General features: G+C 48.9%; 1 protein-coding gene across 9 annotated transcripts in view; it reads left to right on the top strand.

The window, feature by feature from the left end:
* The window catches only part of CASZ1 (castor zinc finger 1), a 220,049-nt gene that overhangs the window by 99,790 nt on the left and 107,641 nt on the right, over positions 1–12,618 (top strand). For all 9 annotated transcript variants that reach the window (XM_085609857.1, XM_085609856.1, XM_085609853.1 and 6 more), the window contains exon 2: positions 7,689–8,216. In XM_085609857.1, coding sequence (XP_085465983.1) covers positions 7,689–8,216 — 528 coding nt within the window. The remainder of the gene's footprint in view (positions 1–7,688; positions 8,217–12,618) is intronic.

Here is a 12,618-nt window from a genome sequence, read left to right as displayed (position 1 = left end):
GCCCACAGCGGCCAGATGTAGGCAGCGAAAAGGGCAGAGTCTCTAGGCCTTGGGGAAGGAGCTGCTACAAGAAAGTGGCTCTGCTTCGAAGGCAGTGTAAAGGGACTCTGCCTCTAAGCGCCGCTATCCCTTGAGCCGGGGACACGTCCTCTACCTCCAGAGATGGAGAGGGCCACAACAGATGTCCTAGACCCAGCGGAAAGAGTCTTGGCTTCTAGTGGTGGAGGAAAGGGCCTTTCCACTAGAGGTAGAGAAGAGACCATGAGTCTCCAGGTGATTAAGAAATGACCACTGACTGTACAGTTGGAAAGAAAGACCTCTTCATGTGCAGACACAGAGTAAGGACAGGATGTCTGGAGGCAAAGGGGGGAGGGGTGGTGAAGTCTACTATCCCTATAGCAAGATGAAACATACAAGTGGGCTTCCTGCCATTTGGCCACTGCTCCAGGAGATGACGAAATTGTCTGTGGAGGAAAGGGCCATTGTCTCTAGAGATGGATGAGCGACATTGTTGCAAAAACGAGAGAAAACGGGCGCTACGTTTGGTGAGAAGGCTTTCAAGGCTGGAGGGTAGGCCCTCTTCCCTTAAAGATGGTGGAACGAGTCACAACTTCCAGGATGAAGGAAAATCCCCTGCCTCTAGGGCTAGAGGAAAGGGCTATCATTGCCTGTAACCCCCTCAATTTTCCAAGGGCTAGAAGCAATGGCCCTTTCTTCTAGGCCCTTACCTCCATAAGTAGAGGGGAATGACTTCTGCTCCTATAGTAGGAGCGCCACTCGATGCAGTGTCAGTGCCCCAGAAAGAGAGAGAAGGCACGATCGGTTCCACCAGAGCAAAGGGCCTCTGCCTCCGAGTAGTAGAATAGTGCCATTGCCATAATAGCTGGAAAAATTGCCTTTTCCACTTGTACCAGAGGAAATGACCACTGCCTCTAAAGTTAGAGGAACGGCATACTTCCTTGGGAGCTAGAAAGGAATAACCACTGCTGTTAGAACTGGAGGAAGAGCCAATGAAAGTTAGAACATCTTCTTCCAGTCCTCTCAATACAGCGAAACAGGCCATTGCCTCAAGTCCTGTTGAAGCCGCCCTTTTTGTCCTGATCCATTACATCACTGTGCAGGCTGATATGTCTCAGTGAATGGTTGGTTAATAAATGGCACAGAGGGGGTTATCTCAGGAATATCAGCACACATGTTGTGGTGATGGCTTGGTTGTGTGAGCGCAAGGCTTGTGAGCATGCCCTTGAGAAGTGAATCCAATGGATGGCACAGATGTTTTCTCTGCTTTCCAGGTGTGATTCAAGCCTCTTGCAGATCACAGGCTTTTCTAGATGTTTTCTTAGTTTTGGTCCCTTTTCAAGCATCAGATCTATAACATGCACTCCTAGTTTAGTTTCTCTCCTCCTTACCTCTGCAAGTTGCAAACTCCTATTTATGTGGTGCCTTTTAGCAGTCTTCAGCTGAGCGCGGACTATTGTGATAGGCACGGCCCCTTCTTCAAGTTTCATGCTGACCACAGACTATGTTGTTCTGGCTCCTTCATATGTCTTCTCCTGGGTATCGTGTCTTCCTCACACATCACAGTCTCTTTTAGGGTTGGCTCCTTCCTCAGTCTCATTTCTTGTCACAAGATCTCCTGATTTGGTATTTTCTTAAGGCATCTTGCTGGGCATGGATCCATCTACACCTAGCACTTTCCTAGATCCAATTGCTGGTCCCTTGTTCCCTTAGTTTTTACAGCCTCTTTGTTCCACTTGCCCATCAGGGTCTCCGGAGCTCAGCACCTTCTTGGAGTCTCTTGTCAAATACAGGCTATGCTAAGTTTTTATCTTACGGAATCCTCCTGCCAATCTAAGCCTCTCCTAGGTACGGCTCTCTCATGCTTTTGACCGGTCATAGGTTGTCCTTGTGAATTGCCTGCCTGCAGCTTTTGGTCTCTCATACGATGTCCAATGTTTGATGCCAGCCCTTTGTTAGTGACAAACTCTCCTTCTTTACAGCCTTCCTGACACAAACCCCATGGTTTGGCCATCTGTCTAAGTTCTCCAAGCGCTCTCTTCTATGGTTAGTGTTTTCCTCATGTCGCTCACCAAAGACATACTTTTCTAAGTTTCTACTTCTATCTTGAGACTTCAGCCAATTATAGACTCAAATAGATCAGGTAATCTATCTCGAGTCTGCACCAATCACATGATCTTCTATTTTTGGAAGTCTGATTTGAAACTTAGGCTAATTTCCGGCTTTCCTAGATTTGGTGCCTTTCTCCTCCTTTCACTTCCTAATTAAAGGCTTTCCTGGTGTGAGGACGGACTGGGTCCTCTTGCTGATCATAGCTTTGATGGTTTGGCACCTTCCACGTTGCTCTTGCCAGTGACTTGTTCACAAAGCTGTGGTGGTTTCTCTCCGGGTTGGCTGTAACCTTGCCGTACAGGAGTCCCCAGCAGAACGGCAGTGTTTTTCTGGATATGTTGGAGTCCACATTGCCCAGTGTGCTAATCACAGGCTCTAAAAGACTTGGTGGCCTATATCGTTCCTCTTGCTGGTCACAGTTCTGCCCAGTTTTGACCTTTCTTATGCGATACGTAGATCAGAGGCGCTCCTATTTTGGTTCCTTTCCTGAAACTCCATTCAAGCACAAGCTGATTGGTGGATACTTTAAAGCCCCCACAGGAAAAGTCCCCTGCTATGAAGTTTAAATTCTTGCATTGTTTGAAGCGGAAGCTCCCTTTGTAAATACAGGAGCTGAGAGTTTGGACTGGGAAAGAGATGAAACCCTTTGACAGGTAAGATTTACAAACGACTTCCTTATAAAGATGTAAATTAAAAGCATTTATGTTTGAGAGAATAAAATAAACGCGGCTGTTTATATGAGCAAGCAATCTTAAACATTAAGTAAGAGCGGAGAGTGGTCTGACCGGTACCGCAGGGCGGGCCTGATTACCCATGGTGCACCTGTCTGCAAGGGGGAGGGCCACTAATGCTTTTGTTTTCCATGGATGTGGAGGGCTGCCAGGTTGCCCTCAATGCTTCACTTGGACAGGACGTGGGCCTGTGAACCTCAAAATACTCTTGATCTGCCACCAAACGAGGAGCTGTTACCAATAAAGATACTGTCCACAAAGGAAGGGACTGAGCTTACCTAAACTGACCGCAATGCTCGTCTCTGATGGGGAGTGAGATCCTCTTAAAATGTTATTTTTGCCTGCAAGATATTTAGCCCTGGTCTCCCACAAACCACTTGTTCGACAAGAAGTGATCATTAGTAATCCTCGAAGATTCAGTTCCACAGGATGAGCTTGGATTTACCACATCCCTCCTTGATAAGAAGTGATCCCAAGCTGCCCATGATGCTCTTGTCTGACAAAGGATGACAGAGTTTGAACTCTCGGTATCCACAATCGACATCCACTAGTATTGAGCTTTGTGCCCCAACCAACCATGGTTTTATTGAATAAGATGTTAATTTCCCATTGGAAGTGAGCCCCTGTTTAGCACATTTCTTTTATCTAAAAAGGAATGGACCTTCGTTCTGAAACTCTCTGACAACATATTGTCCTGGGATTAACCGCTATACTCTTGTTTGACGGAGGGTGCCCAGTATTTTTAATCATTTAAAGCATTACATTTGTTGAAGAACAGACTTGAGGATACTCCAGTCTTCCTAGCAGGACCCTCACTCACTAGACACACTGCCAGAACTCTGGATATTCTGTGATGAGTTACATTTATCTGGTCCTTTTGGCAGTGTCGAGTAGGTTTATGGCGTTTCACTGTTCTGCACATATTGCGCCTTTCTGCACAGCGCTCAGTTCCTGGCTGGCCATGTTAGGTGTGCACGTCTGTAAATGTTGAACATTTCTCAGTGAGCTGTTTTGTGGGCTGCTCATGTTGGCCTTGTCCGTATGCAGATGTGTAGCTATTACGCAGGAATCTAGTTTGCCAGCTTTTGATGTTGCAAAAGACGTGCCAAAGCAGGATGAGAAAGTTAGCCAGTTTCTTGCTCCCACCTGAGCATATTGCAAACCGATCAAAAATCTGTTTGCCTTGTATCGACTGCTGGTCCACAGGGCTCTCACCTTTCACTTTATGTATGGAGTTGCCAAGTCTGTAAGTTGCAGTAGATTGTTATAGAAAGTAGACTTTTAGAAGTATTGTAGGGGTGTCTTCTACATAAAGGTCTGCCCCTTGAGTACTCGTACAAAGGTCACCCTACTGAGATTGCCGAGCGTATCTGTTGGCGTGTCAGAGGATGGGATGGGAAGCCAGAAGGGATGGGATGCCGGAAGGGATGGGATGCCGGAAGCGCAATGTACCAGAAGAGACCTTGGATCGTATGCAGGATGGTGAGGAAGGCTGAAGATTCGGGCGGAGAATTGTGAGGGTGTCCAAAGGTTGGCGAGAATTCTGGCAGAGGCCAGTGGGCACATGGAGGTTGATATAGAGACTGGCACCACAGTCTTGTGACAAGCAGATAGAGGTTGGTGAGAGAATAAACAGAAGCTAGTAAGGTGGCAGGCAGAGTTTGATTCGTGGGCAGGCAGATCTGTGAGAGGACAGTGACTGGTGCTGGGGTGGAAGAAGTATACAAAACCGTGGTGGACGGAATTCTTGAATTATTCCTAGCCACTGGTAAATACTCAGGGCTGCACCCAACCCATCATTAATTTGCACATCATGCCTTTTCAGGGTGGACCCAGCCATATCAGTATTGCGGAACAGGGCTTGGGGCAGGTGCTGTTTTGTGAGAGAAGAGATTGGCAGGAGGGAACAAGTAGGCTTGTGAAGGAATAGAACAGGCTTGTGAAGGGTCAGGCAGAGGTCATTCAAGGGATACGTGGGCCGGATGGACAGGGCAGGCACAGGATTGCAAAGGGTAGCAGACACTGGTCTGAGGTCAGCCATTGGCTCGGATGGGGCAGGATCCGGATTTTAAGAAGCAGAGAGATTGGTGAGAAAAGGCTCTGATAGGGCAATCAGAGGAATGTAAGGAGCAGGCAGAGATTGTTGAGAAGATAGGAAAGGAGAGCAAAGGCTGGCCCAGTACCAGATGAGGGGGCAGAAGGAGGCCTATGAGAAGACTGGTGTGGGCTGGAAGCTTTTCAGAGAGTAGTAAGAGAGCATGGGAAAACCATTGAGTCAACTCTTACTAGCTGCTATGTTTGTAGGGTTTCCGTGATTTCATGCATTGAAGAAGAAAGGTAGATGCAGTGGCAGTCAATCTCGATGCCTGAATCTAATTTGAAATTTAGCCCCAAGACTACATTTCGTATTTTCTATGTGGACCTCTACTCTTTTTCAACTTTTGCCTGAAATCATTATTTCCAACTGATTACTACTGAGTACTAACTCTCCTCGCCCCCTCTCGATGTTCCACTCATTAGGGGCTCTAAATTCCCCAACAGGATGTCACACAATCCTCGTTCCTTGCTTTCACCATAGGTGTATCAACTCTACATTTGTGTTCTCTGTTATGTCACTGTGGTTAACATTGGATTTCAGAGTTTAAACTTTTTTCTCTTCATTTTACTGCAACAAAAATCTAGGGGGACATTTACTAATCATTCACGCAACGCAGGGTAGCTAACAAAGTTGCTGTGTTGCAAGAAAGGGAGAAAGCAGAAATCCACCATATTTACGAAGAAATTGATAATTTCTGCTCTCTCCTTGCGCTGGTGCACTGTGTGCTGCCTAGCGCCAAAGCAGGCACCCTTCCTTGCACCAAAGTGCAAGGGTGTCTGCGTTACGGGCAGGATTGCTTTTTGTGCAGGAAGGTAGAACTTCCTGCACAAAAACAATCCTTAAAGGAACTTCTCCATCTTTGTATGCGTAAAAGAGGAAGTAAAGCGAAATAAAGATGTTTCTCCAAGTTATTATGCCTCACTGGGGGAAAGCGTAGCATTTTGACGCACTCCCAGGTTTACTAGCTTTAGTAAATCTGGGAATGCGCCAAAATCCATGGGTGGATGCATGGGGACACCCATGCTTCACCTATGGGACGCCTCCGAGCATGAAATGTAACGTAACACAGTTAAAGCCGCTGTGTTGCGTTATATTTCTTTACAAAGCCACGCAAGGACAACTCAAAGACCTGATAAATCTGGCCCAAATTCAAAGTGAGAAACGTGCAAAAACTCTGTACAGCATAATTAGTACAAACATTTTTTTTATTTTTCTTTAAAGGGGTAACAGTATCTCTTGCACATGAATCCATCAGGGACTTCATCCTGGTTGTTTGTGTCCCTGTGAAATATACATCACTCTAAAAAACACAGGTTTTTAGTTTTCTTTTTTAAACAGTTTAGGGACTCATGTTATTTTTTAGAACTTCTTGTTTATGAATATTTAAGTGGAAGTCTTGTGCTAATTTTCGTATGTCAATCAGACGTCATTTTATAAAATTATTTTTATAATGTTTAAATTCCACAACTTCGTGTGAGAAGGTGAAGGGATTGGTAATTATGTGTTGTAATTTCCCTGTCCTGTCTTGAATTTGAAAGGTTCCGCAACGGATTCTCATTCTAGCAGAACAAAATATTAAATAGTCACTCTCCAACACACAAGCTACATTGGGGTAGAACATGTAGACGCTGGCACCAAACAATAGGGTAGACCATACAGATTCATGTGCCTACCTGCTATCCTTGTGCTCATGGTATCGCACACGTCACTCACTAGTGCCCTTGCGACACAAACGAACGGATATAAAATGTCCGTCCGCCTCCCTGGGTGTGTGAAGGTCACCTGCATCATGTTAGTTTCAGAGTAGTAGGAACCACTGGAGAATTGGCATAGCTAGTAAGGAAGTCAAAGTGTACCATTTGGGTGTAGCAGAGACATTAATGTGAAGGTGCCTTGGAGTTCAGACTATAGATAGTAGATCAAAGGGGGGTTGGGAGTACGAGACCCTGCAGTCTTAAGAGTAATAGCGTGTTGTGCTATATTAACTTCTGTAGTAAGCTCCTTTAAGACCGATGTGGGTAGTAGTGGGGGGCAGGGTGGGAATACCAGCAATAGGTCATAGTTAGCCTTGCAGTTTATGCGCTGGATTATAGGAATTTATATAGCACAGTGATTTTGAGTAAACATCACTGGAAAGAGGAGGCATCCGAGGCCACGGGTGGGGGCAGGACCTTGAAATATAGGTCATTGCTATTAGGTTGACTTAAAGTATTTGTCATCAACAGCAGGATCCCTTGAGCATAGGCCATGATTAGGTGGAGGCACTGGAGAACGGGTTTAGGAGGACATGCTGTGGTTAGTGTGTAATCCTGTAGTCCAGTCTGTGTACAGTAAGTGTACCCACATTAGAGTTCCTGGGTAGTTGCGGTCCTTGCAATACAGGCTGTGGATCGAAGAGCACTGGAGCACATGTCAAAGTACTTGGATTGCAGGTCTTCGCTAACAGGACCCTGAAAGACGTACCATGAATAGTAGGAACCTTGAAGTACAGACAATGGTTGACATAGGGCTTGAAGTACAGTGTGAGACTTGTACGGTGCTCTGGCGTACAGGCTGTGCGTGTACTACAGGGCCTTACATTACTAGTCATGGAGTATCCCATCGGCAGTGACCCCGAGGGTGTGCTTCTGATACAGCTTTGTGATGTGAAGTGGCTAGAACGCTACATTTTAGTGTCCCATTAAATTAGTAAAAAAGCTATATGTTACCTCTCTTTTATCTGTTTACAGGTGAAAGAACCATATGCACTGACACATCCTCAGGAAAATCTAAGATGGCTGCCAGGCGTAAAGGTGGCCTGAAAGTCAATGCCATCTGTGCCAAGCTAAGCCGCCAGATTGGTTCAGACATAGGGTCTGACGTGACACTGGATGCAGACCCTAGGTTGCCAGAGAACTGTGAGAAACAGCAGCCCCTCGAGACAACACTCTTGGAAGGACTCAACATTGTGCAGAGATTAGATGAGGACAAACGCAGAAGGGAAGTTATTGAGAAGTGGGTGAATGGAGAGTACACGGACGAGCACCTGGGCCGAAGGAAGTCCGAAAATAGCGAGGCACCCCCTGAAGGGGTATACACGGTACAACCAAAGGGCTGCAGTGATGATGAGGACAATGCAGATGACCCAGCAGCTCCTCAGGGGTCTCAGGGCGGCAACTGTGTTGGAAGCAGGGATTCAAATGGAGCCATTGCCAAGGAGGAGAGCATGACAGCACTGGGGGAGGCTGTGGTCAAGCCAGCCCGCCTCACACCTTCAGGTAAGATACCTTCTCGTTGTAGACACTTTGAACACAGCACAAGTGGAGAAGTAGAGCGAACGCCACTGTTGTATGTCGACACCAAGTGTGGCATAAAAACATTTGGGTGAGGCTAAAGTAATAGATGAGAGTTTCACCAAGACATTACCAATCCTGGCCAGCATTGGGCACATAAGCTGGATGCAAATGAAGAGAGCACAGAGGAGGCAGCAGATAACTCTGAAGCAGTGGTTAAAATGCAAACGGTGCAAGTTGGGATAGGAAAATTATGGATGATGGTCTATGCAGCTGACATAGTGATGGTGGTGTTTTGAGCTTGGGCATAGTGGTGGTGAACAGGAGAGGAGTCGTGGAGAAATTAGACTTATCTATAAAAGCTACTATTACACCTAAGCAGTTGCTGATAAATTAGACAACAGGAGTTTACTCATGGAATTCTTTGGTGTAGCAGAACACAAAGAGGTTCTTAATGAGACTTGGGCAAAAGCCAAAAATCTGCTAAAAAACTGCTGCTGAAATGTGTTAAGCCATACAAGATTTGATTAGTGGCTGTACCTGAGCAAGGCCCTCATGGATATACGAGATCTTAGAAGTGCAGTTGTATGTGGTCTGAGCAGATTGATCTGTTAGGACGGAAAATGTGTGCAGAATACACATTAGAACAGAAAGCCTAAGCATGAGTAGATCATGTATTTTTCATCAAAATACACAGTCAAGGATAGTAGTCATAGCAGGTATAATTTGCTGAGGAGATATAAGAGGAAGTGGAGACCTTAGCCCATGCCCATGGTCATGTGAGAATTCATAGCAGAGACCGGTAGTTATACTTAAGTTATTCAGAACAGCCGGTAGGGGGAAATGAGAGTAGCCAGAGAAGCAGGAGGGCTAGAGGCCAATGAAGGATGCACCCTAGACAAGCAGGAAAGGGCACAAACATTTCTGGAATCACAGCATTGCAGTGCAGGGGCGGAAGCCAAAGATCACTTCGGTCTCTTGCAGAAAATGAGTAGCCCAACAATTGGAAGTATTAACAGGTTAAATGCAGAGCGGAATGGCATGTTGGTTCCTTTGAATACAAGAAGTCAAAACAATATAACACTTCATACTCGAAGTTTGTATAGGTGCAGCCCTTGTAGGCAGGAAGTCCTGGACTAGGGCCTCTAGCATCATCATGGTGATACTCTTCGAGCTATAAATCCACATACAAGCTAACGTCAAACAGATCAGTTGCAATAAAAAGCTCAGATCTGGTCCATTGCTGGTTTAAGGCTGCCTCCCCTGTAGGAGTTAGCGTGGCTCCTTATTGTCATCCTTAAATATGAAACCTGCATCACATCTCTCCCATTTGCCATTAAAAAATGCTAGCTTGTTACAAACACCTCTCTACTGCTCCTACTCCCAGTATGGAGGGTTGTGCAAGGGACTTTCGATTAGGGTACCCACGACTTCCTGCAGGACTGCCAGAAGCTTTCCAATCCACCCCTAAGTGAGAGGGTAGAGTGCTCTAGGAACTGACCTTGTTAAGTAGAGACCTCTTGCCAGTTTGGTTCTGTAGTGATGCACCCACTGCCTTTGAAAGCAAAATGCCACGGAGTGAAGGGTGAGTAGTTACGTTTGTCAAGGAACCACCAGACTTGCGGACGCTGTAGAAGCTGCAATTGCTGACATTGTAGGAAGGAAGCGCGGTGGAATGTGGCTCCAGAATACTGTAGGTGCTGTCCTTGGAGGAAGAAGAGGGATTTTAAGTGCTACAGCCGAGACTTGAGGAGTCTTGCTGACAGCTGCCTGTGACTCCGAGAGGTGAGGTGTATCTGCCCATTCCCCCAGCTCAGGGCCCGAGTCTGCAAAGCTTACACTGTTAGTCACCCGAGCGTCCTTCATTACCCCTGAGCATGGGTGTCTTGGTTGAGTTGTCTGCTCCTCTCTGGGGAAAGGAGGGTGGGGAGTCTCTCGCCAACAAGCTTACTGACAGGGCACATAATTATGCATCTAAGATATAAACAGAACTGTTTAATTATCCTTTGCCACATCAGTGACAGAGTAATTAACAAACATTGCGAGATCAATGAAAAGAAATGTGACCTTCAGTTGCTGTGATAGGGAAGCCCTTCTCTTCCAGCCCAAGGTTAGCACGGCCCCACACACCGTGAGCACGTACACCCCCAGCCCCACACTGTGAGCACAGATGCCCCCAGCCTCACAGGAAAAGCGGAGACACCCCCAGCCCCACACTCTGATCACAGATGCCCCCAGCCTTACAGGAAAAGCGGAGGCACCCCCAGCACATCACTGTGAGCACAGATGCCCCCAGCCTCACAGGAAAAGTGGAGACACCCCCAGCCCCACTCTGTGAGCACAGATGCACCTAGCCTCATAGGAAAGGTGGAGGCATCCCCAGCACATCACTGTGAGCACAGATGCCCCCAGCCTCACAGGAAAAGCGGAGGCACCCCCAGCACATCACTGTGAGCACAGATGCCCCCAGCCTCACAGGAAAAGCGGAGACACCCCCAGCCCCACTCTGTGAGCACAGATGCCCCCAGCCTCAAAGGAAAAGCGGAGAGACCCCCTGCCCCACACTGTGAGCACAAATGCCCCCAGCCTCACAGGAAAAGCAGAGACACCAGCCAGCCCCACTCTGGAGCACAGATGCCCCCAGCCTCATAGGAACAGGGGAGACACCCCAGCCCCACACTGAGCACAGATATCCCCAGCCTCATAGGAACGGCGGCGACACCCCCAGCACACAGATGCCCCGAGCCTCACAGGAAATGCGGAGACACCCCCACTCTGTGAGCACAGATGCCCCCAGCCTCACAGGAAGACACCCCCAGCCCCACACTGTGAGCACAGACGCCCCCAGCCTCACAGGAAAAGCGGAGACAACCCCAGTCCCACACTGTGAGCACAGATGCACCTAGCCTCATAGGAAAGGTAGAGGCACCCCCAGCACATCACTGTGAGCACAGATGCCCCCAGCCTCACAGGAAAAGCGGAGGCACCCCCAGCACATCACTGTGAGCACAGATGCCCCCAGCCTCACAGGAAAAGCGGAGACACCCCCAGCCCCACTCTGTGAGCACAGATGCCCCCAGCCTCAAAGGAAAAGCGGAGAGACCCCCTGCCCCACACTGTGAGCACAAATGCCCCCAGCCTCACAGGAAAAGCAGAGACACCAGCCAGCCCCACTCTGGAGCACAGATGCCTCCAGCCTCATAGGAACAGGGAAGACACCCCAGCCCCACACTGAGCACAGATATCCCCAGCCTCATAGGAACGGCGGCGACACCCCCAGCACACAGATGCCCCGAGCCTCACAGGAAAAGCGGAGACACCCCCACTCTGTGAGCACAGATGCCCCCAGCCTCACAGGAAGACACCCCAGCCCCACACTGTGAGCACAGACGCCCCCAGCCTCACAGGAAAAGCGGAGACAACCCCAGTCCCACACTGTGAGCACAGATGCCCCCAGCCTCACAGGAAAAGCGGAGACAACCCCAGTCCCACACTGTGAGCACAGATGCACCTAGCCTCATAGGAAAGGTGGAGGCACCCCCAGCACATCACTGTGAGCACAGATGCCCCCAGCCTCACAGGAAAAGCGGAGGCACCCCCAGCACATCACTGTGAGCACAGATGCCCCCAGCCTCACAGGAAAAGCGGAGACACCCCCAGCACATCACTGTGAGCACAGATGCCCCCAGCCTCACAGGAAAAGCGGAGACACCCCCAGCCCCACTCTGTGAGCACAGATGCACCTAGCCTCATAGGAAAGGTGGAGGCACCCCCAGCACATCACTGTGAGCACAGATGCCCCCAGCCTCACAGGAAAAGCGGAGGCACCCCCAGCACATCACTGTGAGCACAGATGCCCCCAGCCTCACAGGAAAAGCGGAGACACCCCCAGCCCCATACTGTGAGCACAAATGCCCCCAGCCTCACAGGAAAAGCATAGACACCAGCCAGCCCCACTCTGGAGCACAGATGCCCCCAGCCTCATAGGAACAGGGGAGACACCCCAGCCCCACACTGAGCACAGATATCCCCAGCCTCATAGGAACGGCGGCGACACCCCCAGCCCACAGATGCCCCGAGCCTCACAGGAAAAGCGGAGACACCCCCACTCTGTGAGCACAGATGCCCCCAGCCTCACAGGAAGACACCCCCAGCCCACCACTCTGAGCACAGACGCCCCCAGCCTCACAGGAAAAGCGGAGACAACCCCAGTCCCACTCTGTGAGCACAGATGCCCCCAGCCTCACAGGAAAAGCGGAGACAACCCCAGTCCCACACTGTGATGTCAGCACAGATGCCGCCAGCCTCACAGGAAAAGCGGAGACGCCCCCAGCCCCACAGGAAAAGCGGAGACACCCCCAGCACAACACAGTGATCTCAGACCCCA

The sequence above is a fragment of the Triturus cristatus genome, chromosome 1_2, assembly GCF_964204655.1.
Source record: "Triturus cristatus chromosome 1_2, aTriCri1.1, whole genome shotgun sequence".
NCBI classification, from domain to species: domain Eukaryota; kingdom Metazoa; phylum Chordata; class Amphibia; order Caudata; family Salamandridae; genus Triturus; species Triturus cristatus.
This window is presented reverse-complemented; position numbering and strand designations above follow the sequence as displayed.